This window comes from Perna viridis, chromosome 6, assembly GCF_037379345.1.
Source record: "Perna viridis isolate PV_CMFRI_1.1 ecotype Kerala chromosome 6, ASM3737934v1, whole genome shotgun sequence".
NCBI lineage: Eukaryota > Metazoa > Mollusca > Bivalvia > Mytilida > Mytilidae > Perna > Perna viridis.
Window position 1 is genome coordinate 45663193 of NC_142450.1, and position 19011 is coordinate 45682203.

Consider the following 19011-nt stretch of genomic DNA (forward strand, 5'->3'; position numbering starts at 1 on the left):
GCAGATTTATCAAAATTTCACCGAGAGTATCCAAATTCCAAATCATTCCTTGTATTGCACATGGTAGAGCCTCACGGTGGTGGCTTTCGGCATATCGAAATTTGTAATATTTCATTTAAAAAAACCAAGATTTTTATGGTAAAATATATTTAACTCCTTTAGTAAAATAATACAATATTTCAGTTTTTCTTCATTTCTTTAGGGACCGGTCATTATTTATCTCCAGGGAAGGGCCGGAAAAAAAGCAAAAAAGTAGGGGGGGTCAAATAAAAAAATAGCAGTACTTGAAGGGGGTTTATGTATTTTTTTACTAATTGATAAGGGGGGTCATGATTTTTTTAAAAGAAAAATCATTTACACATGTACTTGTGCAATATCTAGAATTGTATACACAATGTCCTGTGTAATAAAGTTTTTTTATGTTTGGTTCAGTCATTGTCTCTAATTGTCTGTTTCATTTTTATTTATGCATAGAAAATGACATTGCTGATTTTTTACTTGGGGCCTTTCAGAGCTCACTACTAGATGAGGTTATCCCCATGATGCAGGGGGTTGACTTTTTTCTTGGTTCTTGAGAGAGGGGGTTGAGAATTTTTCTGTGTTTTGAAAAGGGGGGTCAATTATTTTTTCCGGGATCATTATTCGATTTCCTGGCCCACTCCAGGAGATAATTAATGACCGGTCCCTTATATCTTTCTCCACTAATGGAGTACACCAATATTTACTATAATTGGTTTAAAAAAAACATTTCGTTCTTAACAAGTAGGAACAGTAAAATTCTAGAACGATAGATGCAAAATTAAAATTTGCATGTTCATTATTAAGAAGTAAACGATTTCGGTGGTAAATAATAGTTAAATCAATGAATTCAACGACTGAATCGTCAGTCAATAACGGAAGTTGTAATGTTATGATGCGCATTGGCAAACTGCGCATAATATGCAAATCACCCGTGACAACACATACGTAAGCAGGTGCCCCTTCGGTACCGTGTGCATCAAAAAGCTCAAATTTTACCTGATCTAATGTTTTGATTTGTATTGGAATGTTTACACATGTGTGTTTACAGTGTCATAATGAAAATAACAATCGATCATAAACTTAAGATTGTAAATTTCAAGATAATCAATGCCAAAGTGTGGAAATTTTAGGATAATTGTGTCAAATCTGTGTTAGACATCAGTGCCTTTACTTGAGATCCAAAATGGACGTTCAACCTGTCGAGATAGACCCAAACTTCGAGCCGCAAACGCGAGTCAGGAGTAATACATGGCCATGTAGGCCACGTGAAGTTATAGCTGATGCCCAGTGCTCACCTGTGTCCGACGAATCGGCATCAGGAGATCCTCAAAAGCCTGAAAACTTGGGACTAAAAGCGAAGTCGTCTTCGCGTAGAAATGCTTGGGGTAACTTATCGTACGCTGACCTAATTACGAAAGCTATACAAAATTCGCCTGAACAGAGATTGACCTTGTCTCAAATATACGACTGGATGGTGCAAAATGTTCCTTATTTTAAGGATAAGGGTGACAGCACCAGCTCTGCAGGTTGGAAGGTGGGTTTATTTGTTTACATTTATAGTTGAATTCCTATTATTAACAGAACACGTGGGAGACTGGGCTTTGTTTACTTTTTGCAACGTGTGAAGTGAACCGTGTAATTGGTTGTTAATCAAGCTAATCACCTTTTTCTTTGTTACGTAATTGCTTTGCAGTAAATATACAGTAATACATGTTTATTTGGCAAGGGGGCGTGTCGTGATAATTGATAAGATAATTGATCATGTTAAATGAACTGTCTGACGAACATGCACACTGTATACATACCGAATGTTTAGTGTGTGTTTATTGCTTATAGGGAGAATTCCACATGTAAATATAGCATACTCTATTTATTAAAAATATATTTTAGTATAAATTCTGAAATTATGCAAATTTCTATACATGTACATGTTATGTTATTACTCTGAAATCTGATTGCTTCTTGGAAGTTAACTTTTATTAAGAATTGACTATGATAAAAATTTTGTCTATTGAAAAATAACAAAAATTTCCCATGTGCATATTGTTTATTTGACAAAGTGCAATATACAAAATATATATATAATATTGACTGTATCATAATATACAAAAATGTATAGTGCTGTGTTTTGCAATGCTATAATTTTTTAACACTGGTACATGTATCTGAAATCAATTGTATATTTATCATGAATGGGCTGTTAGCACTGTGTGAGTCATATGCCAGTAAGCATTGCAGGAGTTCACTAGCAGTACTGCTAGATTTGTCACCCACAATTTTTGAACCAGCCCCTTTGAGCACCTTTGACTAGTCCTGGACTTACATGTATTTCTCTTGAGAGCCAGGGCTCAAGCTACTTGAGAAAAATAGGGAGATGTGACTTCTCTTTCAGAGAAACACAAGGGAAAATTGAATGCGTACGTGCATCATTTACTAATGCTTTTTTAAATTATGTGTTATATGTTATTTACATGCACACAATATTAGCAGCCATTTTCAGTCAAACTTCACTCGCTCAAACTCAGATGGTTCGAACACCTGGGATTTTTCAAACATTATTCAAAGTACCAAAATTTTCTCCTATGTAATAAATGTATATAATAACTTTGATTTCTCGAAAACTCGAACTGACTAGTCGTTCCGTATGGTAATAAATCTTAGAGGATAACCCTCACTAACTCAAACTCCTCACACATTTTGTCTGCTTGGGTAATAAAAGGTGTGAAAAACTGGAACCCTATCATTAATCAGTGTCATTTTAGTTAATTACAGGTAATATTTAAGTCATCACTAATTAGGTAGTTTTGATCTTAACATATAAAACTGATTGAAGTTTGAGAATGTTCCGAAGTCAGTATGATGAAATCATGAAAGAAAATCGGATGAAAACAAATTATTGAGCAATGAACCAGCACTCTGGACGTTTTTAAAAGAAAACACAGCATTTTTAATGTCCACAAATCAACACAATCTTCTGAAAGCGAATGAAAAAGATCCATGAACTAACACAACTTCGGAGAAAGAAAGCAATTTGTAACGATAATCTTGAACTCGGACCGGCAACGAAAGAAATCCAGAAATATACGAACTTCAATTTCTCGAACTCCCGATAACTCGAACACATTTCAATGGTCCTTTGGAGTTCGAGCTACCGAGGTTTGACTGTATATTTATTTCCTTTTATTGAGATAAATGTTACTTTTTCTCTAAGTTACAACATATGTAAGTAGCTAAAAAATTTGGGCAAAATGAAATCAGCCTGCTGACTGAATGATTGACTGTATCATATATTCATGAAATGGAATTTCTAATCTATACCTCTACCCCTTACCAAATTTATTACAGCAGAATCAATACATGATTGAGCAAAGCAAAGCTTCTTAAAATGCATTGTCCTATTATTTTGTCTTTAGCAGCACTGGAGAAGAAAATTTTCAGGCTGTGACATTCTGTTGGAATTTTCATTTTGTCCTGTTTTTTTCCTGATCCCGCTTCATCCATAATGATTTCTTGGTCAAAATATCCAGTCTGGATATAAGTTGACCAAGAATATCAATAATCATGTTCACAAAATTAAGACTGAAACTTTATTGACACATATTGTAGCGGTTAGTACGAACTCAACAAATGCTTTGCCGAAATGGAGAATTTTCTTTTCTGTTGTGAAACATGAAAATCAAAAGAAACTCTTGGGGTTTTCTACCAAATTGTCAATTGAGATAAATTTAACCCTAGTCCAAAGAACCTGCACAACTAATTTGCACGTTTCGTAATGAAATATGAACTGTAAAACATGAATGATCATAAGCTGAAGTAAAAAATGTTCATTCTGTGTCCAATCTTAAATGTTTGAAACAAAAAGCTGATTAAAATACTTGCTTGTAACCGATAATTTGATAGATTTTGAAAATTTTTACAATTTTCTCGTACTGGCACCATTTTTGTTTGAATTGTTATCAAATGAAAGATAACTCTGGTCAAAATACCACTAACAGATAGAGTACAGTCCTGATCATGGGCGATGTCTGAAAATGAGAGGTCGACTGTTTCACCCAAATTGCCCAGCAGCATGAGCCCTGGACTGGCTTGAGAGCTAATTTGAATTCTTGCATTGTGCTTCTGTTGATCAAATTCATGAGTGAACACTAAGCTCTATACTAAAATAAGTCTTTCAGAAGTCTTGTGAAAAGATGGCATAGTGAAACTCAAAAGCTCTATGCTGAGTGTAGTGACTTGTACAATGTATGAACTTAGCAAGGTCAGAAGTACATGTACATACAGTGTTTTAAAATGTAGTTCTTTACTGAGCTGTTAGTACTTTTGTCCCACGTCGTTACATGACTGTGGGGACCAGCTGACTCAAAAAATGTATACAAAATACAATTTTGAAAAATTGTCATAGAAGTATTCTATGTAAATAGTGTACAATTTACATGTACCTTTACATACATATGCTTTCTAGATATATACAATGTAACATGCAAATGTCACATCCTTGAACATTTTATAAGAAATAGCATGTACATTGTATATTTGTATAAAGATCTATCAAAATTAAATGCTCTTACAATTTAATCCTTCTATACAATTGAAAGATCCTTTTATAGCACATTAAATTGTTAGGACTATTTATATACATTGTACACATTTGGAACTTAGCCATTGAAATACACTTAAGATCCAGATTAGGTCAAGGTAGACCCATAAATTTTGTGTGCTGTCATTAATATAGCACATGTTAGTACAAATTGCATAATCATAATGGCTACATTATTTAAAGCTTTGAAATTTAGAATTTTAGATACACAGGAACATTCATTGTTGGAGCTTGAAGAATTCATGGGCAAAATGTACGGAACATTTTTGCCTTGGAAACACAAGATTCAGTTTTAATGTCTCATTCTTGGTAAATTTTTTGCTTTATCCCCAAATTCTTTTCTGTTCTGTTGTGCTCTGATAAGTATTATTAAAACCTGAAAGAATACTTCATAACTGTACGTTTACATTACCGACATTGGTCATGGAACAAAAATACTGTGTACATTTTACTTCAAAGTGACTGAATATTTCATGTGACAAAATGACCAATGTTTTATTTTTCAAATCTGATCAGTAAAGATCTATTTTTAGTCACTTCTACTGATTTATCAGTTTGTTTTATGAATTATTCCTACCTTCTGTACATCCATATACATGTACATGTACTTTTGTATATACATGTTTATATATCCTTTCACATTCATTTTTATGGATAAGCAAATTGATAACGATTTAAACTGCTTTGATTTACACAAAATCTTCGCTGACTTATGCATTGTACAAATTATTTTAAAGTGGTTAGTTACATGTTCATTTTTTGTACATGACATGCAAATGTACTAAGTAATGCAATTGGGACATACAGAGCACTGATCAAAAGATGCAACTATATGTACAGTAGAAGTATCTACATGTAGTATTCACATGCGAATCTTACTAGCCCACAGACAGCTAACGTCTCTTTTTAAACTTTCCTGACCCTAAAAAGTACTTTCCACGAGTAACAGGTAATGATAATCCTAGAGCAGTGTATAATGTAGTAATAGTTTCTTCATATTTTTAAAAGACACAGCCTTTGTGTTGCATGAAATGGCAACTGTTATGGAGCAAAATTTTGATGTGACATTTGTAAAATTGGGTAAAACATTGCTATTTTTGAGGAGGTCAATATCTTGAATTTGGTTGGTTGATCTTTATGAAATTTTACAATAGTGTTCCATATCACAAAGGTAAGGCTCATGTTAATTTTGGAGGTTGTGGCCCCAATGGTTTTGGAATAAAGGCTTAAAATAAACTTCTGTTTAACCCCAGTACAAGCATATATGGATGTCTATAACATTGATACACAGTATTCTATAGCTGAACGGTCAGACTGGTTTACTTTGGGATAAGACTTGAATCAATAAGAAACAAGCATTTTCCTGATTTTCAGATAATAACTTGACTATTAAGTAACAGATCTCTTTGAAATTGTACCTCAAAGTGTCAAAGCACCAAAGATGGCTGGAAATTATTTCAAGGGTTGATTCAGCTAGGAAGTAGGGGCCAGAAACAAACACTTTCCTGATATGTGGATGATATCCTATAAGGGAATAGATCTCCTTCAAATTGGACCACTACATGTAGGTTTTGGATTGATATTTGTGGTTGATAAGAACTTTTAAGGAATTGAGGGCCTGAAAGCACTTTGATTGTGATCAAATTCTTTTCCTGTAACAAATGTCAATCACAACCAAAATTCTAAGTTTTAGTAAGTTGTGTCTATACTATACTTTCCTGAACTGTTCAGGGTTAGACCTCTGGTTGTTTCATGTTCCACCCTGCAAAACTTATTATTTTTTCTAAGTAAAATTACTTGTATTGCAAAACATACATTGTAACTTGTTGAACATTATCTGAGAAATTAAGAAATTATAAGACTGTATTATTTTCCTTTTGTATAATGGTATGGGGCTGTCATCCATCTGTCCATAGACACTTTATTTTCATGCAGTTACATGTTTATTGGTAGTTTGATCTTGATTAAATTTGATAACCATGTTCCATAACATAATAGGGTTTAATGTTTTCTCTGTGCTCGGAGAGGTTCCATACCACTAAAGTCAGGCTGGGATTTATTTTGGAGTAAGTGTGGCTGTAAAAGTATGTGGAACTCTACAAAATTGTATTTCAAGGCTTTGGTGGATTTAAAGGAATGTGACCCTTATGAATTAGGGGCAAAAAAATCAGAGATAAACATTTTTACACAATGTATTAATAATTTATTTTTAAAGTTTAAATTTGTAATTGCAAATATTTAGTGCTTTGTCAAATATTTCATCACAATCCAAATTGAGAGCTTTATGAAGTATGAATGTTGTGTCCCTATTTGTTCCAACTGTTTAGGATTCAATGTCCACAGTATTTAAATATTACATGCATGAGTTTACATTGTATACATGTTCAAAATTTATCTGAGTAATTGACATAAATTATCCCAACTATGCCATTACATGCACATATACATGTGTTTGTGAATAAAATAGATACATGTATGATGTTCGGTATTTTATTACCAAATTAAACTGTTAAATTAAATTTGGTAGCTAGTCCTTTAATTCCTTACATTGCTTATGACATCATGGACAGACTATCACTAGAATTAGTGGAAGATACTGAATGCTGAAGTTACCAAATATTCCCAAAGAGTCGTAGAGAAAAAGCTACATTGAATACATCATAACAGACCAACCTTGTTGAAATTATAGGGAGTTGATATTTTTGCGATTTTGACAACTCCACTCATTAAGAAACTTTTAAGTACATTTTGTATATGATGCTTACTTTGTTTAGGATAAAAAAATTAGTGTATTTTACTGGACCTACATTTGTATAACTGATGGTGTCCAAGAAGAAGTTTATGAACTCTCACTCTACCCTGTTAACAAAGTGATTGAACTAAAATTGAACATTTTACATAAGTTAGGCGCTAAACATGAACAATAACTCAAAGCCTACACAAGTATGAATTGTACAATGTAATTGACTTAAACCAAAAATAACAGGATATGAAGTGTTAATTTGCAGTACACATGTAAGTGCATGTACATTTATGAACTTTTACCATTAAAATGTTATCTGTCTGTCTGTCCAGTGTTCTAGGGTTTCTGAAAATTTTCACTTTCCATGAATTATTTTTAGAAAACAAATATATTTCCCACAATACAAATGAAAGCTAAAACCAGTGAAATTAAACTTTCCCTGTGTCAAAATCTACTTTCCACGGGTGAAAGGAAATGGGAATTCTAGGATACTACTGTCAATCTCTTCTATGTGTGGTTTCTCAAAAATTCCTGTAGAACTTTGGTCATTATGGTTCCATGTTTATTTTTATGGAAGGATGCTGCCATTGTTTTTAAAATTTTCCAATTTTCTCTTTTTTTCAAAAACATCTTCATATGTCATGTACTTGTGTCATATGTAGTAGGATTTTAAGCCCAAAATAATATATGGAACAGTTGTAAATTTGTATAATTTCTGGGATTGTTGTCATATGATGTAATGAAAATTTTCATTTGGTATAAATTTGGCACCCTGTACATGTATGATTGTTCACCGAGATAAGCCTGATTTTAGAAAAGAAACTTTTTTGGAGTCAGTATAGAGATTGACTTCACATCTTCTTTTTTGCTTCTCTTTGTACCAAAGTCGCTCATAGCCTTTGATTAAAAAACGGCCAATAAGTATATACTGGGGTACCTATTGGGAGTTGAAAATTCGCTCGTGTGCTTTAATGGTGTTCATTAGAACAAGTGATTCAAATCTCATGAGCTTAGACTATCAGACTAGGATTAGTACATGTACATGCATTTCTTCCTAAATACACTGCATGTTGTAGGCAATAGATAAGGAGAATACCTTATAGTCTCATTATTCCCACAACTGTTCATATGATGTTTCTTTGCAAAATATAAAATGATAGTTGCTGAAAGTCACTTGACAGCCTGGAAATCACCTCTGACCTTGCCACTGTTTTTACACTGTCTATGCAGGACACTAGCAAAATTATGGAACTGATAAAATCTAGACAGTAGTCAAAAGGAAAGTCTGTATAATGAATGACAATATCAGGGTGAAAATTGACATCTATTGTAAGAAATGATTGCACTTGTTACCAAATCATATGACACATATTTTGTCTTTTAAATGTAACTTTCAATATGGGTAAGTTCATTTGAAGTCTGGGTAGGTCATTATTTGGAAGCCACTTCCACGTGGTAAGTCAAGTTGACCAAAAAATCCTAGAAATCCTAGAACACTACTGTGTTCTAGGTCACCCAGAGAATATTTATGTACATGCAATCTTGGTGTGGGGAATGTTATATATTATGTTCTACCCTTCCCTTTGGCATGTAGAAAACTTTATATTTTGAAAGATTTGTTAAGTTGGGAAAGCTCATTTTAAGTGTTGGATAGTTAATCTTCATTTAGAGTTTTCCTGTAAAATCCTAGAATACTGACTAAAAGTTGGCAATATGTGATTGACTGATTAATGGTATGCCAAGTAAGACAAGGTCACAGACAACTGCCTTTTCACTTGTTTTCTTACATGGAAAATGCATAAGAAAGGTAGCTGAAACATTTTAAAATTTTGCTGTTTGGGTAGGGTTGAGAATGTACATGTATGAAAGAAATGACCAACATCTTCCAAATTTCTATGTGGTTGACTGTCTGATGTCCAGTATAAAGAATAGCAAATGACTTTTTCATTTGCACTGAAAGCAATAATTGCTTGGTGTACATGTACATGTACCAAAGTCATAACATGCACACTTATTGTCTGGTTGCCTGCATTCTTTTCACATGCACCCCTCTTGCTGTTTGGCCCATTTTATAATGTTTAGATTGAACACTGCACATGAAATGAAAGGTATACATTTTTGTACATTATACAGAGGATCAAAATTCGTGGGTATTTATTCATACTCACAGAATTAGGGTATTATCTACAATGTACATACAATGTACATATTGTAGGATACAAAAATGTACATGTATTGATTTGATCATACATGTAGTTACATGTATGTTTATTGTGTTCATGTAAATCATCTGCATTTGTACATACAACTGTATATGGTGACTTAAAAAGAGTTAAATAGAAGATGAATGATTTCTACTAGCAGTATTTTGTTAGGTTCATTACTGTAATAGATTTATATAATTTTGGACTGTATCCAACATAATACAATGATATGAATGTCTTGGTTTGTTGAGCTTAATATTGAACTATAGTTTACCACTGTATCCACAAGTAACTTGTATGTAGTTCAGTATCATGAACAAAAACTCATTTCAATGTAGTAAAACCAGAATTACTGTTCTTGTTAAATATCATGACATGTTGAAATTTGAGGAAAGTTGTGAAGAATAGATTTTACTCTGATTTTTTGGGAGATACAGTTTACATGTACATTTGTACATGTACATTGTATAAAGTGATTGTAGTGTCCATCCATTCGTCTTGCCACAATTTTCTCGGCAATGACGTATTCCAGCCAGGCATCATGTGAATTATTGTTAGTCTGAAGTACTATTACTAATAGTGCTGCACTATGCTAATACTTTGAACGGTAGGTTCTTCATTTCTACACATTTATATGTGTGTTTATAAATATTACAAAATAAAAAAATCACACACAAGGTTGTTGAACTAATATAGATTGCATGCTTTAGTTTTAACATTCATAGATTGAATATGCTGCTCATCATCTGGACAGTAATGAAATACATGTAAGATGGCTTCATTGTAAAGGTGTTTAACTATCTGTAATGTCATCTGGTTCATTATGTGATTCCCAAGGTGTTTTACGAAATGACACAGATCAGTTTAATATTTGAAGCATGTAACTGCTTACTTAACATGTATCCTTTTCAATAAACTCAAACATGATAAGGATACCCCTTAATTTCAAGCATGTAAACATTCATGAAAGTTAATCTGACCATAATCTTTGTTAAAGTTTAATGAAACTTAGTACATGTGTATATTACCTTTTATGTACCTATTATTAACAATTTAATACCATACATCATTATTTCTCATGTTTATAATCCAGGATGATCTGCTTTCATTCATCATTTGGCGTTCATGTCACACTATTTATTGAACACATTAACATCAGTCATGCCTAGATGATGTTCATTGTATATGAGCTTGCATGTCTTAAACAACCAATTCAAAATTGAATTAACATTTATTTTTAAAAAAATGAAAATTGATAGTCTGATGTCCTCTTAATATGTCAGTGAAATTATTCATTTGAAGGCTGGTTTACATATATTTATATACAATGTAGTCTGAATAAGTCTTTGTATTCTTATTAATGTCAGCCTGCTACATGTTTTTTTGTTACTTGAATGCCAATTTTAGCTCTTAGGTCAAATACATGTATATTTAATTTTTCTTGCCTCCTTCCCATTGATATCTTTGTATTAAGTCATAAAATGAAGTTGATTGAACAGCTTGTTGCTATACACATTTTTTTGTCAATACTACTTTTGAAATACTGTTAGGTATTAGTCTTTCTAAGATTCAGACTAAAGTTGATAAAACTGACACACGGTAGGTGCAAATAAAAAATTCTGATTAACTATTGTCACTTGAAGTGGTCTCATCAGGTAATAAAACATGGTTATTGCTGATGATATTGGGAACTTACATTGTACTTGTAATTTGTACTTTTTAACAAAATATTATTTGCCTTTTAATTATTCATTTTAATCTTGATGTTTAAACCTGTCATTTGTAACTTTTTGCCCTCTTCCAGCCCTTGTAAGCCTCATGTAAGTGCACCAGGATATAGGATAGGTGTCAGTGTAAGCTAAAAAGAACATTGAAGTTAACCACCTGTATCTTGGCCTTGGTAGCAAGTGTTTTTACTTTGTGACATATGTACATTCTTTACTCTTATTGTCAATCTAACTTTCCCAGAAAGTTTATAGTAGGCTTTGTCCATGTGACCGACAAAGACGTTTGTATATTACTGATAGACATTAGTAAGTTTTGTCAACTGCATCCGTATTATACTAAATTTGACATTTGTACTAAATATGTCAGCATGGCTGGGGAATCATTGTCTCACTTCTGTTTTACATCCTCAGGTTTTGTTGTAATTTAAACCTTCTTCTACTTACAGAATGTCTTATATTCAAATTCATATTATAAATTGTATGATAAAATAAGGGAATGAGTTTATTTCAGTTTATTACAAACTTGAAACTTTTTGGACGTATTTTGTTTGAGTACAAAGGCAACTTACTACTGATCTCATGTATATTCTGTACATTTTAAGGGAATGGAAGGTTTCATTCATTATGTAGCTATTAAAAAAGAGTTATAGCGGAAGTCTGGTGGATCAGTAGTGTTGAACATAAATGATAAAAAAGGGAGCTTTAGGTGGCTTCAAACTACTTATGAAATAACTAACAACACTTGACAGTTTCACAATTTTCCATTACCCCAGAAATAAAGCTTCAAGTTTGTTGACTGCTTCTGCTTAGAAAGGGAGGTAACTAGATTGTTATATGTAGGGTCCCTATTACATTTATACCCTCCTGAGTTTAAATATAACTTCTAAATGCTTCAATAGTTTTGGTGTGCATTACAGATCTTTACATGCCTTTTAAACACTTTTATTCAGTTATGGTACAGAGATAGACATTTTATATAACTTCACATTTGACCCTATCTATTCAGTAGCAGGATATCAGGTAATGAGATCCTATGAAAGGTGAAATGTTGTTGATCCGGTTATTCCTACTGGTCATTTCCTGAAGCCATTATCTCACTATGTTGCAACAGAAGGTGGCCTTGGCTAATAACTCAGTAAATTTCATGAATTTACTCATCAACAAAATTTGTCCTATATTGGTACTCCTGTATTTTTTGCCAATATTACAGTACTGTACCAGTATGTCTGAAGTATTCTCCATGAAAGCTTAAAAACACCATACTCTTGACACAACTCCAAACAGATTTCTACATGTCAATTAATTCACCAGATTTATTAATTGAATTACCATACTTGGTACAATTTTTTAAACAGACACACATATACTTCTATCCACATGTATAATATTGGTAGATTTCAATGACTATCTCAAAGCCAAAAAATAATGAAATTTTGTGGTGCAAAGACAAGATAATGTTAAGATATCTCTTTATCACGTTGTTCTACAGTTCCTACATGCTAATACATATTTGTTTCTAGACAGGACAGGTCTAAAAGGCTGTTAAACAATGGTTGTAGAATTGATTTTCTATATTGAAGTGTCAATAGACCTGTACAAGTGTGAATGTTGTGTAAAACTTGATATTTTGTGCATTAGAATGATTATACAACGTAAGTGTTTTAATTGAAAAATATCTCTCTGTAACTTCATGATTTATCCTATGAAAATTGCAGACTTAGCTCAAGGAGCCTGGAAAAATCTATGTATTTCAACAACTTAGCAATTAAATTTTGGGTGAAAACTTGAAAGATTTATTATGTAAGAATATATTGTAATTTTGAGTGTTAAGACTGGGAAGAATTTTCCTCGCTAAGAGCCAAGCAAATCAATAAAAGAAGCGGTAAGTCTGCTCAGCTATGTCACAGTACAAATGTAATTATCAGACTTATCTTCTCTTTATATCGGCTGTAGGGAATTTGTACTGAACATTCAATTTAATTTTTCTTAGAACTTCCTTTTAATGTCCGCTTTTGCCTTATAGTACATGAACACGTATTAAAGTTCCGGAAGGTTCCTTGTGGGTAGCATACATGTAGCATTTGCTACATTGTATAAATTTGCTTATATATTCAGTGCAACCATACATGTTGTTACAAACCATATGTGACCAGTTAGAGAAAAAAGTGTCTGATAGCTATTTGTGTAGTTCACACGTGGAAAGTGTTGCTTTGAAATAAGAAAAAAAAGTTATACAGATCTCTTATATACATGTAGTTACATCTGTAGTAAGCTTAAGTTCTTGACATTTTGAAAAATTGATGAACATTAACTTTCAGACTTCTGCTTAACCATGAAGACTGCTCAAACTTCTGTAGCGTTAAAATCTATGTTGTATTTTACCTGTCAGTGTTTTCTATTGGCAACCCTGATATAAAGTGAAAGCTCCATTGTTTTTTTTATTCTTAATGTTTGTTTAGTTTTAAATAGGTTAAATAGAAGCTACTGTCAATGGAATGAAGTAAAAAAAAGTACAAGGTTTGGACAGATGCTTGGTTTAATCTGTCCTTAATTAATAAGACATTCATTTATATTATTCACTGGTATCATACATATATAGATTATTATGAAAAATGAAAGGTCAGATAAATTTGATTTCAACACATGTATATTTTGTTTCAGAAACCTGTCATTATGAAGGATTGTGTTAATGAATCTTCAAAAATCACTTAAGTATCACTACATAAGTTTTATGGTCGTCATCGTGAACTGGTCCAATCTCCCAGTTTTTAGTGGAGTCCTAGTTGCTCATTTGCTTTTGTTACTTAGTATGTATGGTTTTAGTTACTTATGTTCTTTGTTGTGTATGTCTGTTTTCCATGTCTGGTCTTTGTCCCTGGATTACATTTTTTTTATTACCGCTATAACCTTGGTTCCCTTGATTACTCTTTATGAAAACTGTTTTCTTTTTTTTTCCAGAACTCCATCCGACACAACTTATCATTACACAGTCGATTTATGCGAGTTCAAAATGAAGGAACTGGTAAAAGTTCTTGGTGGGTCCTTAACCCAGATGCTAAACCAGGAAAAACACCAAGGAGACGTGCTGGAAGTATGGAAACTAAAAGTTATGAGAAGAGACGTGGAAGGGTGAAAAAGAAAGTGGAAGCAGTTCGGGCTGCCATGGAAAACATGATGAATGGATCCCCATCTGGGGAAGACTTTTTAAGTGACTCACCACTCGGTTTTCAGTTAAGTCCCGAGTTTAGGCCACGAGCTAGTTCAAATGCAAGTAGTTGTGGCAGACTATCTCCCATACAGGCAGCCAATGAACCCGATCTCCATGACAGTCAAGTACCACCTATGTCCCCTATTCCATGGGGATCTGAACTTGACTCTGTTGACTCATTTGATTCTATGGGCCATTATGATGATCAGTTAGTTGATACTTTGGTTGGAAGTATGAAACTAGGAGAAACAACTAAGATAGGGCTTGGCAGTGACAATACTGCTGTTAACCCGGGAATGGATCAAACTGACATTGACATGTTGTTTGATGGCAATGTGCCGATGACACATCTACTAAGTGGTAACATGAGTAATACATCTGACCGTATTAATTTAACTAATGTGCCCTTGTCCCAATTTGATCAAAGTGCCAACTCAGACAATGCTCAGTATCGCAACCTTCCAGCCCCACCAGCATATCCCGGTGATTCCTTACGTCGGAGTCCACAACAAAGTATGGAACAACTAGCCCTCAATAATAGTGGTTCATTTAATGGCCTTCAGAGGCAAGGTGTTGGCAACATGACAGTTGCCTTCGGTAATCCACCAAATTCATTATTTTCTCAGCAGGATTCATTCCAGCACATGAATCACATGAATCAACTGAATGTGAATACACAACAACAAATGCATTCACCAGCACGTTCTCCTCAATCACATCAACAAGCAAGTCCAAATTACGGCAACTTCGTGTCTCCGCAACAGTCTCCACAGAATAAACAAATTTCCCCTAATCAGCTCCAGAATCAGGTTCCTCAACCGCAGCAACAAGGAGAAAGATCTCTACTCCAGCGATGTTTAGAAGCTCCAACTGATTCACTTCTTAGAGCTGCCTTAACACAGAAAACTCAGGGTTATAGGACTATGTCAGACATGCCAACAACTACAGTGTATAACAACACTGGTTTTGAGAATTTAAATCAGATGCCATCAGGCCTTCAGTTGAATAATAATGGGCTCAATAACAATTTATTTAACATGCCTTCTCAACCAGTGGCAGGTAGAAGTGAAAATTTAATGTTAAACTCATCAGGTGGAAACATTCAAATGATACAGCAACAAATACCCCAGCAGATCTCAATGCCGCAACAACAGAAACCAAATTCTTCTAATTCATTAAATGAAATAGATCCCGATTTCTTTGAGACTGGAGGCTTTGATATGGAACAAATTCTTCAGAATGAGCTCAGTATAGAGGGTAATTTGGATTTTAACTTTGAGCCTACCTCAAGCAGTTCTAATGATATAAGCCAAAATTTAGTACGATGATGAAGGTTAGATTAGTGTTGGTCGTCCTATATTAAGTGTTATTGGATGTGTGATACTGTTTTTGTTTTGTTTGTTAAAGATTGTCGCTTTGTTGTGATATATACAAGTTGTTACAGATGAAGTGGTAGCAGTAAAAACTGGCAGCATGGGTCTAGCTTGGGCTGTCCTAACACCCAGATGATTGAGCGCAGGTCGTGAACACAGGGATATTAATCAAAGTACAGAAATCATACAGTATAATAGTATGGTTCTAGATGAGCCAATATAATGGTGTTAGTTGTAAGAATTTGTAGTACTATGTGATATTCAATTGGTCATTATCATCATGTATGTACATGTATGGAAGATGGTTTAAATGATATCCTTTCATTTATACATCCTATCAATATTTTATGTCTTAATTCATTGGTGAAATGATACAGTAGGTTAAAGTACTTTTGCTGTAAAATGAAACTTTATCTTATTTTTTTTTTTTTTTGCATATCACTATTATTTAGCGATCAATGACATGCAACATGCTGATATTAAGGACAAAAGAATGTTAAAGTTAGTACAAAGCAATTGAGAAAAATACTTTACTTAATCTCTAGAATATCTTTTACTGATAAAAATCTACTTCTATGAATAGCTTTCTAGGTCGTTAACTGTCAGTGACCTAGATCATTCTATATGGTAAAATCCATAAAAAGTCAATTTTCCAGGAGTCTCATACATAATGGCACACTCTAGAGCTAGTATTGATTATTATGGAAAAATTGAAAGGCTCCTATCTGAAGTGGAGCTTAGGATACTGAGCTGAATTACCAGCTATTAGCTTGATTTAAATCTTCACAATTTAATTGTGTTTTTGAAGAAAAAAAATTCTAATGCAAAGCACGGACATTTAATTGAATTTTCACATTTTGTTATCAGTCTTTACTATGCGACAAGATGATTGTTGGGGTTAACTTTATTAAATTACACTACCATGGTGCTGTTTCTATCAAAAGTACTTTAATTCACCTAAATATTTCCAACTTATTGTATATTGTTAATTTGTCTGTCCCAGAGTATTCCCCTATTATCGGTGATAATCTCTCTTGTTCATGTCATATGTGTAGTATTTATTCCTTATCTGCAATATTCATTGGAAATGACCATTAAATTTTGTTAACTGTCAATAAATGTAATTTTTGCTTATTTTGTAATTTGCTATTTACTATAGCAGTCAAATCAAGAATATCTTGAGTCACCCAGAACAATTCATTCATGTCTGATAAATACATCAGTATTGTGTGTTCAAAATAATAGCTCAATTGAAGCTTCTTTTTTAATTGAATTTCACCTGGATACATGTATGATATTGATAAGATCTACCATGTTGTCTTCAGTTACACAGGAAAAAAATGCAACATTTGTTTTTCATACATGTATGTTTCAGAAATATATGAAAGTCATATGTTTTTCATATGTTTAGGACTACCATGAACATCATATGAAAAACATATTATTTCAATTATAAATTTTATACCTCTCATTAAAATATTAACAAATGTTTCCCAGATAATTTCAATCTTTAAAGGCATGTGTTTTCATTTGAATTGGGGCCACATATGTAGTTTATGAGTTAATGGGCAAAAATAGATATAAATTTCCATACTGGTCCTTAACATATGTTTCCATATGTTTTGAAACATATGGCAATTTTTCCTGTGTAATGTTAACATTTTTATAAGAACTTATTAACATGTTCAAATTGATCCCTTGTGGAGATGTAATTGTGAAGTGTAAAAGCATTGGATTGTAGACATATCTGATTTAAATCATTCTATTCTGGTTTTACTTGATTGGCTGATGATATTTTCTCATGTGTTAGGAAAGAGAATCTTATGTTCTTTGATTTAAAGATGTTGAAGATCTATGTTTTATTACCTTGGTTGTAGTCTTACTAATATTTGAATTTCTCAAAATTTGTGTTGTAAAGATGGTTAGATCAAATCTGATTTATAAACAATATGAAGAATTGTTCATAAAATATGTTGAGTTACTTGTATCCATGTTTTCATTATTATATGAATGTGGTTAACTTATTAATAGTGTGTGACTTCAGAAGTCTTAATAATTCACTATACCCAATGACCTTTAAAATGAGGCACCAAGTGAAATTATGTGAGCACAGTAACAACTCATTTAAAATTACATTATTATTAGGGATCATTTGTACATCAGACCATAATCAAATGGCTTTCCTTTCAAAGTTCAGGCCTCAGTTAGTATTTGTTCTGAGCTGTTAAAATTGCTTCCGTCAGAAATCCTCTAAATATAAAGTAGTATTGATCTGACTGTTGATATTGGCTTTGACAAATGTCTTCTGTTGTAAATTTCTAATTTTTGCAGGTGGTGAACTCTAACAATTTGACTTATTAAGACTAGATACATTAAAAAAAATTTATTGGTTAATTAGGTGAACCTTATAGCTTGTTCATTTAGTAAATAATATAGTATTATTGTGTAAGGTTTTCCATATTGGCTTATTTATTGTTCCAATGCCAGCCATATTGGACTGAAGTTTAGCCTAAGTCCAGTATTGCTAGCCGTGGACCTTACGCAATTATACCTTTATTGCCTAACTAATCCAGTATGTCATATTGGCCTAGGCCAACATGGATTTTAATGAGGCCAATATGACGCATTGGACAGCTTAATCCCATATTGGCATACTTTTGTATTTTGTATTGTATCGATAGTTTTTATCATATTTAGGCTAATATTTGAATGTTTGTCAATAATTCTCTCATACACAGGATAGTAATGATGTATTTCTTATCTTAGAACAGAGTGGTGCTTGTTGAAATCTGATTTTATCACCAGATCTTTTTTGGTGTGCTTTATTTTTGTTAATATAGCAGTTGAGGTTCTTAAACATTTTCTAAAGAGTTAACAATGAAATACAAGTATCAGTATTTAGTGGTGAATCCATCTTCGTTCAGGCTTTTATTTTTTTTCCACTTAGATTTACATGTACTTAAAATGCATGTAATGAACTAATAGTGTAAATTCATGATTTTTCCCTCACTAGGTCACTGTGAATAGTATTGTGTAAAATGAGGTCACATTTGCCCCACTTCCTTCCTCCTTTGTACTGGTACAATGATAAATCGGAAAACATAAGCAAGTAAAGGAAGTTAACTATTTGTTCTGGCA

At 32.9% G+C, this 19011-nt stretch overlaps 1 protein-coding gene across 1 annotated transcript; it reads left to right on the top strand.

The window, feature by feature from the left end:
- Positions 1–1064: 1064 nt before the first annotated feature.
- On the top strand, positions 1065–17858 carry LOC148615252 (uncharacterized). The gene is made up of 2 exons (XM_088589979.1): positions 1065–1555; positions 14251–17858. Exons 1-2 carry the CDS (start codon positions 1205–1207, stop codon positions 15826–15828), a joined length of 1929 nt encoding a protein of 642 aa, XP_088446105.1. The 5' UTR covers positions 1065–1204; the 3' UTR covers positions 15829–17858.
- The last annotated feature ends 1153 nt before the right edge of the window (positions 17859–19011 follow it).

What these genes read in the sequence shown, in the direction of transcription:
- LOC148615252 (XM_088589979.1), top strand. Translation starts at nt 1,205, where the DNA reads ATGGACGTTCAACCTGTCGAGATAGACCCAAACTTCGAGCCGCAAACG. An exon ending in CCAGCTCTGCAGGTTGGAAG is followed by an intron (nt 1,556 to 14,250) that starts GTGGGTTTATTT and finishes TTTTTTTTCCAG; the next exon opens with AACTCCATCCGACACAACTT.